The 21,812-nt window shown below is 47.9% G+C and overlaps 1 protein-coding gene across 6 annotated transcripts in view; it reads right to left on the bottom strand.

Annotated features, from left to right (window-relative positions):
• Window positions 1-21,812, bottom strand: part of ANAPC10 (anaphase promoting complex subunit 10) — a 529,205-nt gene that overhangs the window by 438,725 nt on the left and 68,668 nt on the right. For all 6 annotated transcript variants that reach the window (XR_011282252.1, XM_069631214.1, XM_069631218.1 and 3 more), the window contains one exon: window positions 4,810-4,930. Coding sequence is in view for 5 of the 6 variants with exons in the window: in XM_069631214.1 (XP_069487315.1) it covers window positions 4,810-4,924 (115 nt within the window). In the remaining variant the exon portion in view is untranslated. The remainder of the gene's footprint in view (window positions 1-4,809; window positions 4,931-21,812) is intronic.

The raw sequence follows: 21,812 nt of genomic DNA, 5'->3' as shown, positions 1-21,812 counted from the left end.
GAGTTCCCCCAGAGCGGCTGGGATTCAGGTAAGCGTTTGAAGCTCGTACAGTCTTTAAAAATAAGCGAAGATTTGCTGAATGCTTACTAATACCTTTTTTCTGTTCTTTTTCCTTTTCCTTAGGAAGCGGCATGCCGGGATGGGAATGACACCGCCGAAGATGCCCGCTGAACAGAAGAAGCGATGAATGATGGGCAGAAGCACCACAAGGTAAGGCTGCTCCTAACAGTGTTCTTGTAAGAGCTGAGCGCAGAAGAAAGATGCAGGCCTACTGGAGACCCATCTGTACACGGTGAGTGTCACGCTGCAGGTGCAGAAAACAAAGCATGTTTCTCAGCCTGGGCGTGCCTTAAATATTCTCTGGGTATCCCAGGTGTCTCTGGGCTGAACCACACCCAAAAGACTAGACTGCACATGCAGTTCTGGGAACCGAAATATGTGGGGGCATCCATCTTGTCCCCATCAATGCACTACAAGTCCAATCCACAAAGTTATCCTATGAGAGTGAGCGAGTCTGGTGCCACAAGCGCCAAGTGGGTCTTTGGAGGGATGGAGAGGGCCTTGAGGGCCATGTAGGTGATCGTGGCCTGGCTCCAGCCTGACATCTTGGAGGGCTGGGGACGTGAGGGGCAGGAATCATGACACAATGAAAGGGAGATCGGCGATGAGCCAATGGCATACTTGCCAATGAGGTCACTAAACGATAGGGCTTTGAGCACATCACAGTCTTACTGCGTATGAATCAAATTCTCTTCTGCTTATCACCCACAGGAAAATGGAATTAATGAGCGCCTCAATGGCATTCTCAAATAACACATTGCTATGCTAAAAATGACCTTGAAGAAAGGATGGCTCCATTGCCTACCCTTTGCCTTATTTGCATTACGCAATTACCCTGGCTCAGCCCATCATCCAACTCCTCATGAGCTGGTGACGGAACGGTGTATGCCCATACCTCTTGTTCCTCCCTCCAAGCGCGAACTGGAGCCTATAATTCCACGGATGTGCCTAGTTCTGAAATGCATGAATACATGGTGGCTATGACAGCTAGTGTCTCTTATTTATCAACGGTTTCGGGAACAGCAGGGGAGGTCAAATAAAAAGGAGGAAGATGGCGAACAGTCCAATCCCCAAGAGTTACTCACACCCCCCGTCCTATACCCTGCTGATTGTATTCTTAAAGAATTTCATGCTCTGCTGGCACAAAATCCGATTTGAACGTACTAACCCCCCCCCTCCAATTAGTCGAGGAGGTCTCGTCCACTACAGTTAGGGCGCAGGGGAGGCAAGCCTAGACTCATCTCAGTGATGTCAAGCCATACAAAGGAGAGACCCCCCCCCCGCCGCAACTCCCTGAATCTGAAGGTAAAGAAGAGGGGACACGAATGTAGACACTATCAACAACCAGAAGAAGACAGCAGCCTGATGAGAGGCAATACACCAATTATCCCCAACCAATGAAAGAAGTTAATAAAAGCACTTTCTCCAAAGATTTTACCTGCACGATTAAAGAAATCTCACTTGTTCAAGTAGACATTCAATGTTGCCGCTACACATGCTGCTATTTGCAATTTTTCCTTCTATAGTCAAGGCGTAATGGGACATCACATACACTTTAAGATGAAACAGTATTGATTGCTATTGTGCTTATATACGTTCTCTATATCCTTGTTCTTTTTATGCTGTGCCAATCTTGACCCATAACTGCTGTCCCACTCTTCTTACCGAACTTGGTATGTTCTTTATTTACTCATTTTTTCATATCTGCATGTTGGATTATTTAACAATTTTTCAATTTCATGTTACATTTTTGTTATTTCAATCTTGTATCTTCTATTATGATATATGTTGATGTATTATGTCTTTTGTTTATTGTACGCAATATTTATATGTGGTTCCACCACTCAGCCTTGAAGACGACACAAGTGTTGAAACACGTGTCGGCTTTTCTTCATTTCATTAAAATACTGTACTTTGTTTGTTGTCACATAGTTCAATGGTGTCTAGCGCCATTCCATCCCCCACATCTCATTAACTGTTTCTATAATATCAACCTGTGTGGCCAGGTTGACCAGGATTGGACTGCTGCTCACACCACTACTTTGAATTGTTCCCTCTTTAGAGTTTAATATTGATAACTCGCGCACAGGTTCTGTGTAGCGTGTCCACAGTTTTTATATTCATAGTCAATTCCTATCCTGCTTTACGGTCCTGGAACGTCACTCTTGCCACTCTCTTCGGTAACCCAAAGACTTACTTTAGCCTTGAAAGAGTCCTCCTTGCCATCATTGTGCAAACATCCTGAAAGAGTTAGTTATGATCGTGGAATTCTTTTGCAGGTATTGCTATTATCGAAAACAGCGCAAGAGACTTACTGAAAGGAAGAAAATGAGGCTTTTCAATTTTGTAAGATATACACTCCTGACACGTAACGCATGTGGCCCTTTATAGCATGTGGACACATTAGCAGTACGATTTTCATTCTGCTGTCTATATTTCTTTCATCTTTTAGCATTGTGAGAATTGGTCCTCTATAATGTGACTACGCCAATATATAGGAACATGACCCCCATTCCGATGGTGGAGGAAGCAATAATTTAACCCTTTTCTACAGCCACTTACCAGATAAAAGGCTGAAGAAAAATGTTAAAAATAACCTTCACTACATGAATACCTATGTGCCCAATTCTGCCCAAATAATCAATAATATGTGGTACCGAACAGGTAAGGTGGGGAAAGACATTGGGTGAGAGCTGCTACGTGTGCTCCCTCATTCCCTACTCCATGAGCGTTTTCAGGAACTTTGTAGCCACAGAATTACCTGTGTGCTTGGTACACTGCCTGATGTATATTGCAACATGTATGACAAGAGGGCAGCTTTAAGGTAGGAGAGTCTCAATGCTTTGGGTGAAAAAGGAAGTTTTCCCACAGGTGGATCATTTTATACAGGCAGTATCTGCCACAAGTGAGGTTAATGAAAAAAATTAAGTAATACGATATATATTATCAGGCCAGAGAAGAGGCGAAATAATAACTGAAGAGCACCAATTCTTAAACTGCAGAATCCCTGGGTGTTGAAAGAGGCCAACTCCACATAAAAGGTCACATTTACCGAAGAAGGATGGATCGATCGACTGATCAGCTGTAAGGCAGAAGTGTTTATAGGACAACGAGTGGTTGTCAGCCAAGTAAATTTTATATGTCAAAGTAGGAACAGCTGTGCTAATGGGCCACTATTGAGCCTGTGGATCAATAGTCTATATGAAGTTGCATCCTAATTGGGGAGGATGCTGTTCATTGGTATTGGTAGGCACACCCGCTCTTGTAGTAAAGAGCGACAAATTGCTAACTTCCCTAAAATGGATGCACATCGAAGAAAGAAAAGGCCAATCGCCCTTGCTTGTCAAAAGAGGGAAAACCATTTCTCAGCAAAATCAGCGGATGCTTACGAAGACATACCGGATGAGTATAAATGGTTTAGCAAAACAGCAGTCATTTTCTCTGTTATTTTCCTCCCTAGAATACAGACCGCTGCAAATGTAACATTTCTCCAAATGATGAGATGAGAGCTGTTCCAAACGATTAATCAACTGTGAAAGAAGGCTTTAATGCCAATAGCAGAGGAGCGGAGGGAAATGAGACTTATGTCCTTACAAAACAGGTATGTCCTTGACTTGATTACGGCCATCGAGGGTGGCGTGTGCGCAATAATTGGACAGTCTTATGCATATACAACCTGCCCACGATGAGCAAAATGGGACCCCACAGAGACCATTACATTGTTAACAGATCTCCACACCAAAATGGTAGAGGAGGTGGAAGAAACCCTCAATGACATCAGTCTCTCTTATCTATTCTCCTGGATCCCTTCCTGGTTGGCTAATGCATTGTGCTGAATCCAGGATATGGTAACTGTCATATGTTTGCCTCGTACCAGCATTATATGCATCAATCCTGTTTCTGTGAACCTCTACTGTTCTTTCCCAACTTCACCTTGCTCCTAGGAACTCCTGGGGCCTGTTCCTTATCAGTTTTTGTGTCCCTTGCTGGTGGAGAGCTTGCACCAGTTGCAGTGCATCGCAAATGCTAAGTTGGCTTTATTACTCTTCTGCCATTTCCCGTGTGGGAATTCTTCTGGACTCCAACTGAAGGGTTTTTCCACTTTGTTTTTTCCTCACAAGTGTTGGTGTCACTACTTGGGCTTGCCTGCTTACTAGTTATTTTCCTCAGCTGTTAGCAGGGTGGTGACTGGAAGGGATGTACAATAGTCATTATCTTCTGGGACTAAAAGGCTAAACAGGAGAGGATCATTGCCAACATAATGAGACGTTACTCTTCCAGAAACTGGTTGGCAAGGCAGAGACCTGCAACCATTAACCCTTACCAGGAAACAAAAATAATGCTACAATGGCCATGGCCCAATCTTGCAAACATTTATAATTAGTGTGTTAATTTGGGTGCATCATTGCCACGGATACCCAGAGCATCGATTCCTGCAGCTCTTGGATTAAAACCCTTTGGACAAACGAGTGTAGCTGACCCTGAATGTATTTTGTTCAAACACTGTACTAAAAAGGGACCCAAATCCATGTGCTCTCTACAAGCTGGAATGTACTCTCATTCAGGAGAGTAAACGTTGTGTTGAAAGCTTTGAAGGATTTGTGAAATTGATAATGACTCATGTATTTTTTTTTTTTTTTAATCAACAGTTCCTTCCAGCACAGCACTTTGATCAGGGTTGAGGCCAGACTAAAAATAAGGGATTGGAGACAAGCTACTTCTCTTCCACCAACTTTCATTGCAGGTTACCTGGTTTGCACGATGATAGTGACCAAACAGCCTGTGAGCCTATTTCACGAACTGTACCAGTCCTTTCTAATTGCTTGGGGTCAGCACCAGGAGGAGTCTTGCTGGGTGTAGTCATGTCTCACTATAAAGAAAGAAAACACAGTCTTGTCAGAACATGCGATTTAGATTCTTAGGTTATTGAATATAAGGGGCCTGACAACAAAAGATACTGACAATTATGGGTGCACCAAGTTATACAGTGACTCAGGTATTCCAGCTGGAACTCATTTCCAGTGTTACCATGCTGGCACCCCATACCTGCATGCCCTTCAAGCACTCCTTGTTGTACGCTTTCTTAATTAAGTACCCGTAGCTGGGGTGTTCTTACCGAGACAGCCTAGGGGGTCGGGGGACAGAAAACTACATAGATGATTCAAGGTTTCACATTGAACTATCTTGGTGTTGCAAAAGCTTTGCCTCTTCTGCCCCACCTTTTTCCCATCCCCACACAAAGGTCAAGAATATTACATTTGGAGTAGGTGATATAAAAATGTTCCAGTGAACGAGACTGAGGAATCAAAGTGGGCTGGCTCAAAGAAATAAGGCTTTAGGTGAGACTGTTCCTAAACAGGGACATTGGGTAGAGTGTGCAAATTCTATGTCAAGACCGGAGGCTTACATTATGCTTCTCTTTCTTTATTTACTTTACATAGAAAGAGCTCAGCAGTCAGTTTTGATGCACCCAAAACCAGATAACATCCATAGCTGAACAGGGTGCAGAAAAAACATACATGAACATTAAAACTGAACAAACATCATAAAAGTTCTAGTCCATAGTGAACAGTCACTTAAAACAGGAAACTCCATTTCCCAGCAAGCTAGGTCCAATTACATGATAGGTCACAAAAACAGGTGACCCCAAACCTCCAATAGCAGTAGGTAAACCCCTCCAAATAGGGACCAATAGTTTTTCCCCCTCTTGCTTTGCTGCTCACAGCAAGAGATATGTTCATTTCATCCTATCATATCTTATTATGTTATTTTTGAGTTAATTAGCATATATATATATGGGATACATTACTCACCGTAATCGTATTTCTGATGCTTGTATCTGCTTAGATTCACATGCTGTGCATAGGCCGACATCTAGTGGAAGCTGCGGAGTATTACAGTTTGTTTTTCGAAAATCGAAAAAGGGCGTCGACACAGGGCGTGCCAGTAATACTATCCCTAGTGTGACGTCCACTGTACCCATGATCCCTCACGCGTCTAGGATCCCCAGATTGTGTTTTTCCTGACATGAGGTAGCATGAGGAGTAGCGTGAGTACAGAAGTCCAAGCAGATAGACAGAAAGGTAAGACTACAAGCAACCATGCGCCTTCTCTCGGAGGGGAGGAAGGGTGGGTCGCATGTGAATCTAAGCAGATACAAGCATCAGAAATACGATTACGGTGAGTAATGTATCCCTTCTGAGGCTTGTGGAATCTGCTTAGATCACATGCTGTGCATAGATTAGCGAGCAGTACCAGAAGAAGGAGGTGGGATGTGAGAAGGGTCATGAGCAAACGGGTGTCTTAGAACCGCTTGTCCCACTTGTGTATCTGTCTTGGAATGAGTGTCAATGCAGTAATGCTGAGTAAAAGTGTGAATAGAGCTCCAAGTAGCTGCTTTGCAAATGGTGTCGAGGGGAACATTTGCAATGAAAGCCAGAGTGGCCCCAATGCCTCTAGTAGAGTGGGCCCTTGGCGTAAAAGGCAGAGTCTTTTCAGAAAGAGAGTAACACAGCTGTATACAGTTGATAATCCACTTAGAGATAGCGCCCTTAGAGACGCGATCCCCCTCTCTGCCTGTAGCTACGGAGACAAACAGTTGATCTGTTTTCCTTAGCGGTCTGGTTTTATTTACATAGTATAAAACCGCCCTACGCACATCTAGGGTGTGTAGTTTCACCTCAGCCGAGCTTTGTGGGTTTTGGAAGAAAGCCGGAAGCTCGATGGACTGGTTTACATGGAACTTGGATATGAATTTTGGTGAGAACCTAGGGTGTGTGCGTAAAACCAGTTTGTCCTTGTGGATAGTAAAGAAAGGATCTTGCACTGACAGAGCCTGAATTTCACTGACCCTTCTTATGGAGGTAATGGCTACTAAGAAGGCCGTTTTATAAGTCAGGTGTTTGAGACTACTTTTATGCATGGGTTCGAAGGGGGGGCCCATGAGCTTAGCTAGCACCACGTTGAGGTCCCATCCTGGCGGTGGGTTCAAAATAGGAGGGTGAAGTCTCTTTACTCCTTCCATGAAGGCTTTAACCACTGGTACTTTCCACCACGAGACCCTGTTATGGGATGTGGTGTAAGCCGAGAGGGCTGCCAGGTGTACTTTCAGAGAGTTAAAAACCAACCCTGCATCCAGCAGGTGGAGCATGTATGTTACAACGTTGGAAGGAGTGCAATCAACCGGGTTGATTTGTTTATTCTGGCACCAGATAACGAATCTTTTCCACTTGTCAAAGTAACAGTGTCTTGTATTTGGTTTCCTGGACTCTTTTAGAATGTCCATACACCTCTGTGGTAATTTGAGATGTCCAAACTCTATGACTTCAGGAGCCATGCTGCTAGGTTCATAGAGTTGGGTTCCTGATGCACTGTTTGACCTTGTTGCTGGGACAGAAGGTTGTACCAGGCTGGGAGTCTGATGGGCTCGCACACCGCCATCCTGCGTAGGTGTGGAAACCATGGTTGTCTCGCCCACATGGGAGCAACTAGGATGAGCGTCATTGGTTCCTTGTTCATCTTGTACACCACCTTCCTGATGAGAGGAGTTGGTGGAAAAGCATTTGCAAACATCCCTGACCAGTTCATCCACAGGGCATTCCCCTGGGAGTCCGTTTGGGGGAACCTGGATGCAAATACTGGGCATTGTTTGTTTTCGCTTGTGGCGAATAGGTCTATAGTGGGGAAACCCCACTGAGAGAAGAGATCTTCTACTACGTCTCTGTGAAGGACCCATTCGTGTTCTTTTGGGAGGGAGTCTCTGCTTAGAGCATCCGCTAGGGAATTGAGCTCCCCTGGAACATGTTGCGATGACAGGAAGATGTTCCGTCTGAGTGCCCATATCCATATTTTCTGGGCAAGCTTGGACAGATTTGGCGAACGAGTCCCTCCTTGCTTGTTCAGATAGAACATGGCTGTCGTGCTGTCTGTCCTGATCTGCACCGACAAGTTCAGTAGATGGGGCTCGAACGCCTGCAGCGCTCGGAATACTGCCAGAAGCTCTAGCAGATTTATGTGGTTCTTGGCTACTGAGTGAGACCAGAGACCCTGAGCTGTGTGGTGGAGAAGGTGAGCTCCCCACCCAGTCAGGCATGCATCTGTAGTCACCACTGCCTGTACTTCGGGTTCGTAAAAGGGTTTCCCCTTTGCGAGATTCTCTCTTGTCCACCAGTGTAGGCTCTGTACGAGTGTTGGCGAAACGACCACTAGATCGTCCCACTGACCACTTGCCTGAGACCACTGTTTCGCCAACCATTCCTGCATGGGACGCATGCGCAGACGCGCGTGGGGGACCAGGTAAATGCATGACGCCATCATGCCCAGTAACCGCATAGCTTTGCGTACTGTTATCTGTTGACCTGACTGATAATGCGGAATTTGCAGAAGTATATTCCGAATTCTTTCTTCCGAAGGGAAGGTCAATTCTTTCTGAGTATCTAGGATAGCTCCTAGAAACTGTTTTGAGGTGCTTGGCACCAGACTTGACTTTTTCTCGTTGATAGAGAAGCCTAATTCGTGGAGGAGGTCGATAGTCCTCTGAATGTTTGATCTGCAGATTCCTGGGGTTTCCCCCGTTATGAGCCAGTCGTCCAGATAAGGGTACACTGGGATTGCCTCCCTGCGTAGGTGTGCAGCTGCCACCGCCAGTACCTTGGTGAATACCCTTGGTGCTGAAGCTATCCCGAAGGGCAGTACCTTGAATTGGTAGTGGCGACTGTCCACCTTGAAGCGCAAGTATTTTCTGTGCGCCGGGAGCATGGAAATATGAAAATAGGCATCTTTCATATCCAAGGTTGCCATGTAATCCCCCTTTTTTAGGAGTGGGATTACCTCTTGTAGCGTGGTCATACGGAATTTTTGGGGCTTGACATACTTGTTGGCAGGCCGTAAGTCCAATACTGGGCGCATTGTTAAATCTTTCTTTGGCACAAGGAAGTAAGTTGAATAGATACCCTTGTTTACCTGGTGTCCTGGGACGAGTTCTATCGCGTCCTTTAGGAGCAGATTGTAGATTTCCTCGAGGAGGATCTTTTGATGTTCTAAAGAGTGGACTTTTTGTCTTGGAGGGTGGTTTCGGGGACGTTGCAGTAGTTCTATACAGTACCCCTTGGATACCGTCGACAGCACCCATCTGTCGGATGTTATCCCTTCCCATGCCTGGGTGAAGTTGGATATACGTCCCCCTACTGGGGTTGCATGGGAAGGGACCCTGAAATGAGCGTCACTGCTTTGGTGGAGGCGTGCCGCCTCCTTTACTGGGGCTGCCTCTGCCTCTACCACGTCCTCTTCTACTAGCCCTACCATACCCTTGGGTAGACTGTTGTGAGTTGGTGTTACACTGTGTACCCTGGGTGTGGGAATAGTTATTTCCTCTATTGGAATTTTGGCCGCGGGGGCGACGAAAATTGCCGTTCCCTCTTTGGTTAGGTGGTTTTGTAGTTAACTGGCCAAGGGATTTGAGGGTGTCGAATTCCTCCTTAGCGTTTTTTAGTGCGTCCTCGACTGCCTTTCCAAACAGGAGATCACTTTCCACTGGTTTGTCTAAGAGTGCAGCTTGTGTTTCTGCTCTGAATCCCGACTGCCTCAACCAAGCATGTCTTTTGATGACAGTCCCCTCTGCAATAATTCTCCCCGCATTGTCTGCGGCGTCTAAAGTTGCTTTTAAAATGCAGCCTGAGCCGAGGTGACCCGGTTGAAAATGAGGCAAAGTTCCTCTCCCTTGGGCTTAAAATAGAACATGTGACATTACAATACCTGGGTATAAAGATCACTAGAACCCTAGACGACCTCTACGAGGCCAACTTCCCCCCGCTTCTCCGAAGCTTTGAAAGAGATCTCGAGAGATGGAGCAAACTGACGATGTCATGGCTGGGGCGTATCAATGCAGTCAAGATGGTGTGCCTCCCCCGCTTTCTATACCCCTTCCAGATGTTACCGATCGCGATACCCAATCAATTTTTTGTCGAGGCCCGGAAGACCATGCTGCGGTTCATCTGGCAGGGGAGGAGACCGAGGGTCCCATATGACACGCTTATTCTCCCCATAGAGAAAGGGGGGGTGGGTCTTCCTGACTTATCCACGGTAGCAGAATGGCTCTGGTCCCCATACCAACGGGTGCAGAGGAGAATTAAACAACACCCCATATTGACCACTATATGGAACATATGGCGCACCGGGAAAGGGATGCGAGAAGTCACCACCTGGCCATCCCCGCTCAGTCACCTATGGTCTCCTGGCGTAAATGATCATATTCCGAACCTAGAGCGATTCCAGTCATGGTATGAAGCGGGCCTTGAAAGGGTGGGACAACTCCAGAAAAAAGACTCGTTCATTACACTACCGGATCTGACAACGGCACTGGGGATAGGTACCTTATCGACATTTCACTTTATTCAGCTAAAAGGGGTGTTGACAAAATCTGAATGGAGAGTAAAATTGAGAAGAGACCTCACCGCCTTTGAGAAACTTCTGGACTCCAGATCAGAAATGAAGGGCCTCATATCCGTGATGTACCAAACACTTTTAGCAGCAGGAGGTGGCAACACAAAACCCCTCAAAGCCAGATGGGAAAAAGACCTAGGTGAAGAGATACTCCCCGACCAATGGGACCTGATGTGCAAAGCCGCACCCAAATCCTCCATCTCCAGCCAGTACAAACTCCACGCAATAAAGCTCCTACATAGATGGCATTATGACCCACTCCGACTCTCTAAAATGTCCCAATCCATGAGCCCGAAATGTTGGAGGAGATGTGGAGAAAATGCCAACTATTGGCACATGTGGTGGAGCTGCCCGCGCATCAAGGTGTTCTGGACTGAGGTTTTGGGATGGATTAAGGAGATAGATAATATCCACAGAGAACTTGACCCACACCTTGTTTTGTTCGGCCTTGAAAGGGACGAGGAAGAGTGGCTCCGGGTGAAGGGCCTGGCCCCCCAGCTGTTGTTAGCGGCAAGAGCCCTCATAGCGACCAAATGGAAGTCCCACATGACCCCAGGGAAGACAGAGTGGATCAAAATCGCTACAAATATTTATGTGATGGAAACGATCACCGCCTCCTTGCACAATAAATCTGCGAAATGTGAAACCCTATGGATGGACTTCAAGAACACGTACATCTCACCCCCGTCTGCCTCTCAATCAGAGGAGCCTCAAAACCCGACCGGATAATGCCATGCCCAAAAAAACAATACAAAATACAAAAAGCGAGTCATCTAAGTCCGACTGCCAATAATTTGCAATGCTTAGCCCTGCGCAAACCGCACGATACCGATACTAATGTTAGACGATTGCATGTGTGATGTACAATAAACCAAGTGGGGGGGGGGGGAGGGAGGGTGGGAAAGAAGTACGGCAAACAGCCAACGAAGCATACTTGGGCAACTGGGACTGTCGCACGACTAAGAGACTCTTGCCATATTGTTTTGATTTGCATCTCGTGCCTGACTTGCCCTCCTGAGGGATGTAAAACTGTGTTTAAACAATGTTTGCAATTTTTCTGTTCCTTGTAAAACCAATAAATATAAAATTTAAAAAAAAAAAAAAAAAATGCAGCCTGAGACGTTTCTTCCCTCTGCACAAATGCGAGATAGCTGGCTCTTAAGGGGTTCGGGAGCGGAATCTATTAGTGCTGCCACTTCTTCCCACTGATGGCAGTTGTAGCTGGCCAACAGTGTGGTGGAATTCGCGATTCTGGTTTGGTAGGCTGCCGTGGAAGCTACTTTTCTACCAAAACCATAGAGTTTCTTACTTTCCTTGTCGGGGGGAGCCTCCGAGGAAGATAATGGGGTTCCAGCTCTCTTGCGGGTGTTAGTTACGACTAGAGAGTCTGGCTTAAGTTGGCCTCTAATATATAGAGGGTCCGACTGGGCTGCTTTAAACAGCTTCTCTACTCTAGGGTTTACAGGTCTTGTCAGGTTTGGGTTGACAAGGGATGGTGCTATTCTGCGTTGAATAGATTTCAGGATGGGAATGGTCTGGGCTACTGTCTTCCTTTCCCCTATTAGTTCTTCCGCGAAGTCCCTCTCTTCTTGGACACCTTGTGTGTCTATGTGGAAGTGGTTAGCTGCCCGAGAGAGCAGTTCATTCAGTAGGGGCTGATTATCTATTGGGGAATCAGACACTGGGGCTTCCCTTTCGACTGGTGAGTCCATTCTGAAAATATCTGGGCTATTTTCTGGCTCATCCTCGTCTTCGTCCTCCCCGTAATAATCTGACACTGCGAGATCTTCGGGTGTCTCAAAATCCTGGCCCTCTATAAGGGAAGAGTCTCCTTGGCCTGTAGGGAAAAGGCAAGAATAGGGTTGGACCTCGAAGGGGTCTGAAGCCTCTAAAGGTGTCTCGACCCGGGGCCTTTTATTTGAAGGGATAGGGTCCCTTGAACCTGAGGGAGAAGATTCCTGAGGGTTTAAAGCTAGTAGTTGGTCAGGGTGTCTTTCGAAGAAATTTGCTAAGGAGGACATCCTTGACATTACTCTGTCAATGTCCTCGCATGACCAGAGTTTTGAGCTTGGGGTGACCTTGCTGGAACTCTCTATGGACTGTCCCTGAGAAGACTTGGACGGGGAAGTCAGTTCTATTGTTGTGGAGGATTGTAAGGTTTGTTTCCTTTGTTGCTTACCCCCTTCCCCGTGGGTGGAAGTGTGTTTACCATTTCCCTTATTTTTCGACGCTTGGCGTCGAGGATCGGAGGTGGAATCCCTGTGTTTCGAACTAGGCTTCGAAACTGGGCCCTCCTTACTCCCAAGTGATGTGCCCTTTCCCTGGGGTGCAGGCTGGGGATGGAAGTCGTGTTCGTCTCCGGACGAGTGATCTTCCGTGATGTTAATGGGCGAGGCACTATGTGCAAGTGTGGAGGCTTGCCTGACGTCGTGCGGCGACCTCGACCGGGACCGCCCAGAGGACGTCCTTTCGGACCGCTCCTTCTGTGCCTCTTTCCGAGGTTTCGACGACGTCGAATCTCGGGTGGCTTTTTTGTGTTTAGCGTGTGTATGTGTAACGCTCTTGTCGCCGGGGGACTTCCCCATAGTCGCCGGGACGGACGACCTTCCGAGGCCGGGGACGTGCGTTAGGCTGTCTTTCGACGCCTTGTTGCCCTCGCCGTCCGAAAGTCCGGCGTCGCTGCCGTCGCTGAAGGTACCCTCCGCCTCCATAGCTGCTAGCTTGGCGTGGTGGGCCCAACGCTTGGTGGAGCGGTCCTTAAGAGTTTTGGTCTTAAACCTGCTACAGGCCCTGCAACCCGCCTCGGGGTGGTCTCTGGGCAGGCAAAGGTTGCACGTAGCGTGCTTATCTACCCAAGGGTATTTCTTATTACACTTGGGGCAAAACTGAAAGGGCGTACCCTCCATACGCGCCTGTGGGCAGCGGGCAAGTGTGTGTAGGTAAGAAGGTGTCTATAACCGAGTGTGGAAGTGTACCACCCCCCACTCTCCCTACTTGTAGGGCCGAGGCCAGCGGCCCAGGCCCGAGCCGAGGCGGAAGCCTCAAGGCCCAATCCGTCGGGTTTCGACGTTGATCTCCTCCCCGGTTCGGCGTCGAGATGCTGATCGACGTAAGGGTGACAAAACGGGGCAAATTAGATTTAGTTTTAAGTGCAAATATGGCAAAGCCAGGGAACTCCGATGAAGTGCTTCCGACCAGAATGGCGGAAAAAAACAATCTGGGGATCCTAGACGCGTGAGGGATCATGGGTACAGTGGACGTCACATTAGGGATAGTATTACTGGCACGCCCTGTGTCGACGCCCTTTTTCGATTTTCGAAAAACAAACTGTAATACTCCGCAGCTTCCACTAGATGTCGGCCTATGCACAGCATGTGATCTAAGCAGATTCCACAAGCCTCAGAAATATATATATATATATATATATATATATATATATATATATATATCTAACGTAGCTAACGTGTTTTCACGATTAATGTGTTTATTTTCTGCTACGCATTTCGCGTAGCCGGTGTGGTGTTGCTCGCTTACTTGTGAGAACACGTAGTGCTTTGCCGTTCTCATTCCGACGCCGGTTTCTGCTTTCAGGCCGGTGTCACAGGTTGCCTTTTCGTATTGGAGCTTAGCTCCAGCGTTGCCCACAGCCGATTCTTTACTTTCTCGGGACGCTCACACGTGCCTCCCCTGCTCTCAATTTTGTTCTGTGAGACAGGCGGAGGCCGCGCGGAGCATATTCCGGGCAGGCACCATTACGCGCAAGGTCACAAGATTGAGCTCCCGCTTTCTCTTGGTCTTTCCTTGTACTCTGGCACTTGCGCTGCTTATTTCCGTTGATTTACAATGGATTTTACGAGCGCCGGAGTAAAGGGTTTTCAGTAATCTGCAGCGTTATCTGTACTTCATTGGAATTAATAAAAAAAAAAAAAAAAAGGATAAAGGGGAAGAAAGATTACTGAAAAAACAAAAGGGGGTTGAAGAGAAAGCCGTCAAATCACCCACTATACCAACAAAAAAAAAACTAACAAAAAAAAGTGCAAAGAAATTCTATTACAATCAATGGCAGCTCAATACTCCCCTCATGCGGATCAAGCCTGGTCAGAGGAGGAGACGGTTTATGAGTTCAACGACGTGGCTATGGCAGATAGTTTCAAGAGGGTTTTAGGATCCTCTCTGGAAATTACTATAAAGAAAGCTGTCTGCGAATTGCTGTTACCCATTAACACCGTTTAGACAGCATGGAGGAGCATTTACAAACGGTGCCTCAGCTGGGAAGGAAGAGAACCCAGGAGAGAAAGCACCTGTCAGATGGGGGATGTACACCGGCTTGTAAGAGTAAGGACTCTTTCCCACCCCCCACTCCCGAGCCAGCGTGAGAAAGCCACAACTGCCATCTCGGATGCCTTCTCCAGGCTTAAAAAAGCCTTTCCGACTAGGAAGGAAGCCCCTTCCAATAGCATACCCTCTCACCCCAAGGAAGACAATGCGGGTGGCAGACCAGCAGGGCGCCAACAATGACAGCTATATCCAAGGGGAGAAGGAGTATGACTACCAGACCCCCAGCCCCTATGCTCAGAGGAGGACGAGCATACTGTAGGGTCTAGACACTCTACCTCTGGGAATATGGCTTGGCTGTCCCAATTCCCAAGCAGGCATTCGGAAGACATCCCACTCTTGAGAGTATGTTCAATCCGGAACATTTGATCCACCCAGGCCAACAGACTGGGAACCGTCAACAAGAGCTACTGAATACATTAAGGGCAGACTGCATCGGCCACTGGAGAAAGAGGTCCAAGCCAAGCTCCGCTCTCAGTGTCCTCGGCCAGAGTTACCGGCAAGATGACTTTGACCCCTGAATTAGACACCAAGATGATCACCTTCCTAGGGAAGAACGTTAAGGATCCAAAGAAGGGTATCGACCAGGCCTGGCATTCTTGTCAAGACAAGGTCCTTGACATCACGGACCCCTGGCAAAACTCATGGATCTGGCCGAAGAGGTCATTGACACGGGAAATCCGATTGACCCCGCTATTCTGGCAGGTTGGTCCCAAAGGGCACTCTTCATGCTAGGGAATGCCTACTGTGCCATTTCTTCGGAACGCAGAAAGAGCATTCTACTAAAAATCGACCCAAAATTGGGGGAACTGGCAGATTCTCAGTCAGGGCCAGCTGCTCAGGGGCTCTTATTCGGAGATCCCTTCGTCAAAGAAATGTCAAAGTTCGTAGGTACCTTCACTGCCTTCGACAAGGCGCAAGCCTCGATTAAAAGAGTATTTGCATCCAAAATGTTCTATTTGGCTGGACGAGGCAGGGGTCGCTCCTTCGGCCGATACTCTTGACAGGAGACTCCACCATGCAAGAGACCAACACCCACATCTCCAGCCTTTAAAGACTACAACGAACCGTGTGTGGCGAAGCACGAGTGGTCTACATTCCCTCTCTTTTCCAACTCTAACATATTGAAAGCAATTCACCATCTTAAATCAGCATCTCCGGCTGATGCCATACCCTTAGACATTCTTCAAAATACATCCAATGAGCCGATAGGTCATATTACCACCGCTGTTAATGCATCCTTTGTCACGGGTGTGATTCCTGCTTCTCTGAAACATGCGCTGGTTATTCCTCTGGTGAAAAAGCCCTCTTTAGATCCCGAGGTGCTGGCCAACCATCGCCCGATTTCCCTCCTTCCTTTTTTGATGAAGGTTCTGGAAGCTCTCGTTTCTCCCCTCCTATCTAAATTTCTGGAAACTTCCAGTTATTTTGATCCTTCGACCCAGGAGAGGGACCGAATCTGTGCTTAATTCAGTACTTGATGACCTGCAGCGCCTGTTAGATCAGGGTGGTATGGGAGCAGTCCAGTTAGATCTCTCGGCTGCTTTCGATACAGTTGACCATGCTACCCTGATTTCCAGTCTCTCTGCGGCCGGCCTCTCAGGTCAATTTATAAATTGCTTTAAGGCCTTTTTGGCCGATAGATCTCAATCCGTCTTCCTGCCCCTCTTTCGTTCTGATGCAGTTGCTTTATTCTGTGGGGTTCCACAGGGCTCTGCACTCTCCCCCATACTGTTCAACGCCTATATTAGACCCCTCCTGCGTCTTATTCAATCGTATGGGTTACGTTATTATTCCTACGTGGATGATACCCAAATTCTTGTCCGCCTTGACCTCACTCAGATTGAGACAGCTAGCCGTCTCAAACGATGCCTTGAGGACCTGGGAGCCTGGATTGTGAGTAACTGGTTAAATCTGAACAGAAGTAAGACGGAGGTCTTGGTTGCGGATACTACATCTCCTCACCTGTTTTGGACCGCTGAGTTCTGGCCCTCTTCATTGGGCCCTCTCCCCACCCCCGTTACATCGGTCAGAAACCTGGGGGTAAAATGGTCTGCATCCCCGAGCAGGTGGCAGCGGTATGTAAAACTGGCCATTTCAAGCTCTGCATTTTCCGTGAGGCTCTTCCTTTTGTACCGGCAGCCTGCCAGGCGCCAGTGGTTGCCGCTTTAGTTTTAAGCGTGCTGGACTATTTCAATTCCCTTTACCTGGCCCAGCCCCGCCATCTGATTAAGCGACTTCAGCTACTGCAGAATGTGGCAGCCAGAGCAATCCTTCATCCTCCTTTCGGAACACATGTCTCCTTTACTTAGGAAAACTGCATTGGCTTCCGGTGGCAGACCGGATCGCTTTCAAGTCAATGTGCATGGTACACCAAGCTTTCTACGATATCGGTGTGGAATATCTGCAAAGTTCTTGTGTTATCTACCTACTCGAGCCTTACGCTCTCAAACAGCTCCCCTGGTAGCTGTACCGCGTTACAGGCTTGCTCGAACCGGAGGACAGGCCTTTTCAGTAACTACTGCGAAAGCCTGAAATGACCTTCCTTTTGCACTACTGATCATTTCTTGTTCCGACGCTACTGAAAATGACTATTTAAATAAATTCTTGCCTTCTGTCAGAACGTCCTATCTTGCTATCCAGCGCCAAGATGCCTTACGGTGTATGTGCGCTTTCTAAGTTTAGTTAACATAACATAACATTCCTACAGCAGTGGGCCAGGGGAATTCTTTACGCCTTTCCCACCTTGCCCTCCTTCACCATGATAGCGAGGACCCCGGCGAAGGCCTGTCAGGAACAGGCAGAGCTGGTCCTCATAGCCCCGGTCTGGACATCTCAGACCTGGTACCCAGCTCTTCTGGAACTTTCTTTGGATTTTGCAGTCCTTCTACCCCAGTCTCCAGATCTCCTAGCAGGTCCGGCAGGCCAACGCCACCCCCTTCTCCTCAGCAAGTCGTTAATCCTGGCGGCCTGGAGGATTTCAGGTTAAGATGGAGGGTCCCAGGCATCTCTCTCCGTGCGGTCAGCCTCATCGAGGAGAGCTGGGCCCCCACTACCTACAAGAGGTACTCTAACTCTTGGAGTGCCTGGACGTGCTGGCGTTTGGACCGAGAGCTCAATCCGGTTTCAGCACCTATAGGAGGAGATTTTGAACTTTCTGGCTTCATTAGTAGAGCGGGGCCTCGCCTATAGGATGGTTAACGCCTACCACTCCGCAATTTCAGCCGCCCATGACCTCATGGAGGGCCTACCAGCAGGCGAACACCACCTAGTGTGCAGGCTGCTTAAGGGCATCTGCCTCTCGGTACTGCCTCTGCCCCGTTACAACACTGTGGGATGTTAACAGAGTACTAAATCTTTTTCTTTCCTGGCCTAACGAGGAGTTATCTTGCACTGCCCTTTCCGGTAAGCTCACTACGCTATTTTGCGTGGTCTCCTGCAGAAGTCTCTCAGATGTCAGAGCGCTCGACCTAGCAGCAAGGTCCTTTCGCCCGACGGCATAGTATTTCATATAGCCAGGAGGGCCAAATGTAATTCTAAAATAATTACATATCCTGCCTTCACAGAACAGGACCTCTCCTAACGGGCAACTTTTGATAGCACTTTGTAAGCCACATAAAGCCGTTTCCGTGCCAACACTGGCACGCTGGGTGCGCTGACACTCTCCCAGGCAGGAATAGATACGGACCTCTTTGGCGCTCACTCCGTGAGACGTGACATGGCCTCCAAAGTCTTTCAGGTCGGAGCTCGATTAGAGGACATCAGGAGGATGGCCGACTGGGCAGGCGAGTCCATCTTTAAACAATTTTACCTGAAGCTGGTAGAGCAACCTGCATCCGTAGTGGTAAGGAAGCTTTATACAAGCATAATTGAGCCTCCGTTCTTGACATAGAATAAAGATTTTCCAGAATAACTTCCTTAGAAAGTCTTAATTCTATTAAAGACAAGCATTATCCCGCGGGGCTGAAGAAATACAGGGCGCATACCACGCTTATGAATTATTGTATTACACGGCATACAAGGTTTGTTTAATGCAATGCGGTTTTCTCTCCCCCTTGTATACTGAATAGAGTTAATATATACATAAAGTAACCCTTGATTCTTTCTTGTTTTTCTTAGTGACTTCGGACAAGCCAACCTGACGTGCTTTAGATTTCCGCAGACGTCCACTGCCGGCAACTACAGTTTGATGTTACTCTCCTTGGTTTGGTTCTAGGTTTGCAGCCCCGAAAGAGGGGGGAATACACTATTGTTCCCTATTTGGAAGGGTTTGCCTACTGCTATTGGAGGATTGGGGTCACATGTTTTGGTGACCCATCATGAACTTGGACCTAGCTTGCTGGTAAATGGAGTTTCCTGTTTTAAATGACTGTTCACTATAGACTAGAACTTTTATTATGTTTATTTAGTTTTAATGTTTTTCATGTATGTTTTTTCTGCACCCTGGTCTGCTATGGATTTTATCATCTGGTTTTGGGTGCATCAAAACTTGCTGCTGAGCTCTTTCTATGTAAAGTAAAAGAAAGAGAAGCATAATGCTCGCCTCTGTGTCTTTAATAGAATTAAGAATTCTTAATATTCTGGAAAATCTTCATTCTACCTTTAAAATAGATGGGCACTCTTACAGAGTCCCAGACACTCCACCAATTGCTACCCTTCCAAAAACGTTCTCAAGTTCAAACATAACATGTTATTTGACAGTTTGTGCAGTGACTGGGCTCAGTCAAGAACATTCCATCTGTGCTGGTATTAAACCTCACCTTTTAGGAATCTGAAATCCCACTTTTATCAGAAAAAAATGAACCACTTATCTGTTTCGGCAATACTGACTTCTGTCTTCCGGCCCGCATCGTGCATTGCAGCATTCTGGGGGCAACGATACCCAATCAACCTATTTTAGAGGTGGCAGAGGAAATGCAGTCCAAAAAGATCTGCAACGGTTGCAGACTAGTCTGCACGGATATTAAAACTTCATAATTTTGTAATTTTGGGCAAGGAGGGGCTAGCAGCCATGCAGTGAGGCTGTTGACATGCAAGGCTCCCACATGATCTTTCAACATGGGTATATTCTCTCGATTTTATACGAACTTGCAAGGAGAGGGTTCTGATAGAGTGCAGCAGGAGCGCTCATGCCGGATCTCGACAACTGAGGAAGAATGACCGAGATAGTAACAAGATGGCGGCAGCAGTGCACCGGCATGCCGCCTAGGAGCTAGGGACCTAAAGCCCGTGAGGAGAAGCGCTTCCTGATCCCTGTGGGGGCCTTGGGCCAGCGCAGGACCGGTTTGTGGCACCAATGGATTGACGGGACGAGCCGGGGGTGGTGAACAGCACAACAGAGCGGCCCTGTGGGACGTTGTGACCGGAGACCCAGAAGCTGCCTCAAGCCATGACGTAGGGACCCTGGTGTAGGAGATCAGGCGAGTAGATTTGTCCCGCTTCGGTGCCCGGCACGGACACCAAGGCCGGGGGCGCGGCTCCCCTGGGAGGCAGAAGAGGCTCTGTGGCTGCGGGTGCAATGCTTAAACGTTGGCCTCCTGTCGGGCGCAGCAGACCTCCGTGGGAAAACATGACAAAGTGGCACAGTTCCTGGAAACACAGCGGGGGAGGCGGCTGGAGATCCTACTGAGAGTGGTTAGTGCCAATGCATGGAGGATACGGCTTGGGTGCACACCGGCGCCCCGGTTCGTGGGAAGAACTGTGCAGTAACTGCTCTGCTGATTAGAGACTGCCTTGTTTTAAAGATCAGCTTTACACAACTCTCTATTAGAAATGGCAACGTATGCATTAAAACAAAAAACTTATCATAAGAGGCAGCACACAGTGTTCAGGCCAATGTTCAAATCCCTTGCCTTTAATGAATGGACACAAAGCTAACTGTTTTTTTTTTCTTCACTGCCTGCCACAAACTATTTGTTACATTGATCGGCACAGAAAGGGGAACAACTGGCAAGACGGTCACAGGAACTAGTTATATATTTAACGTCAATAAAGATCCACTTTGGCCTGTACGCATTGGAATCATGGGGATGCACAGATGCTGGTGAGCTGAGCCGTTGGACGAGGAAGACTGGTGGGACTCATGGGACACCGAAGAGAGGAGCAGAAAGACTGCTGGGCCCACATGGCTGCGGCAGAACAAGAACGATTAAGTGAGGCCCGCTGAATATGCATTGGGGGCGTTGGAGCCATAGCTTGCCAGACCAAAGCACCCTATGAGGGCTTTGTGCAAGTGACCTGCGCACGTGAACACCTGCAGGACTGTGTGAGCCAGCGATGAAAGGATCAGACTTGAGTGGTGGCTGTGGTGCTGGGCCCGCACGAGGAGTGGGGAAGAGTGGATTAGCAAGCTGGTGCAGTGAGTGGGAGACTCCTCTGTAGCCGCTGGACGCCCAAGTACTGGAGCTGAGAGAGAAGGGTTGATGCTCGATTCACAAGGAGAAGGAAAGAGGAAAGCTAGGCTGGCTAACCCCGGCTGCAGGGAGGCGAGACAGACAGGACATCCTTGAGCTGTGAGGGGTGAGCGCATAACATCCTGCGAGGTGGCCACCTGAGTGGTGGTAACAAAAAGGGGGGACAAGGCGATGCTTTCGTTGCCCTGGAGGACAGAGGGGAGCACTTTTCCCGCAAATTGGGCCGCAGTGGTATAGATGTATTGCGCTGCCACAACAGCCGCAATGGCTTGGCTCAGACAGAGTCATTGTGAATGTCGCCTACTGCGTCAGGATGTACGAGCCCTGGCGGACCGCTTGTGTACTGTGGAATTGCGAGTGCAAGACAACACAGCTGACATTGCTAGTACTCAAATCCAACTGGCGGACCTGCTTGACCATGTGAAGATTCAGCACAGTGCGGAAGATGCGGAGGTGAGGGCCCGCAGGAATAATATTAGAATGCTCCGACTCTCACAGGGAGAAGAAGGCAGAGGCCCTGCGGCTTACGCCGAAAACCTGCTTCTGCAGTAGGTGTGCCTGGGC

The sequence above is a fragment of the Ambystoma mexicanum genome, chromosome 6q, assembly GCF_040938575.1.
Source record: "Ambystoma mexicanum isolate Mex_15411 chromosome 6q, UKY_AmexF1_1, whole genome shotgun sequence".
Lineage (NCBI taxonomy): Eukaryota > Metazoa > Chordata > Amphibia > Caudata > Ambystomatidae > Ambystoma > Ambystoma mexicanum.
Note: the sequence above shows the minus strand (reverse complement) of the source record. Positions and strands in the feature narration are given on the sequence as shown.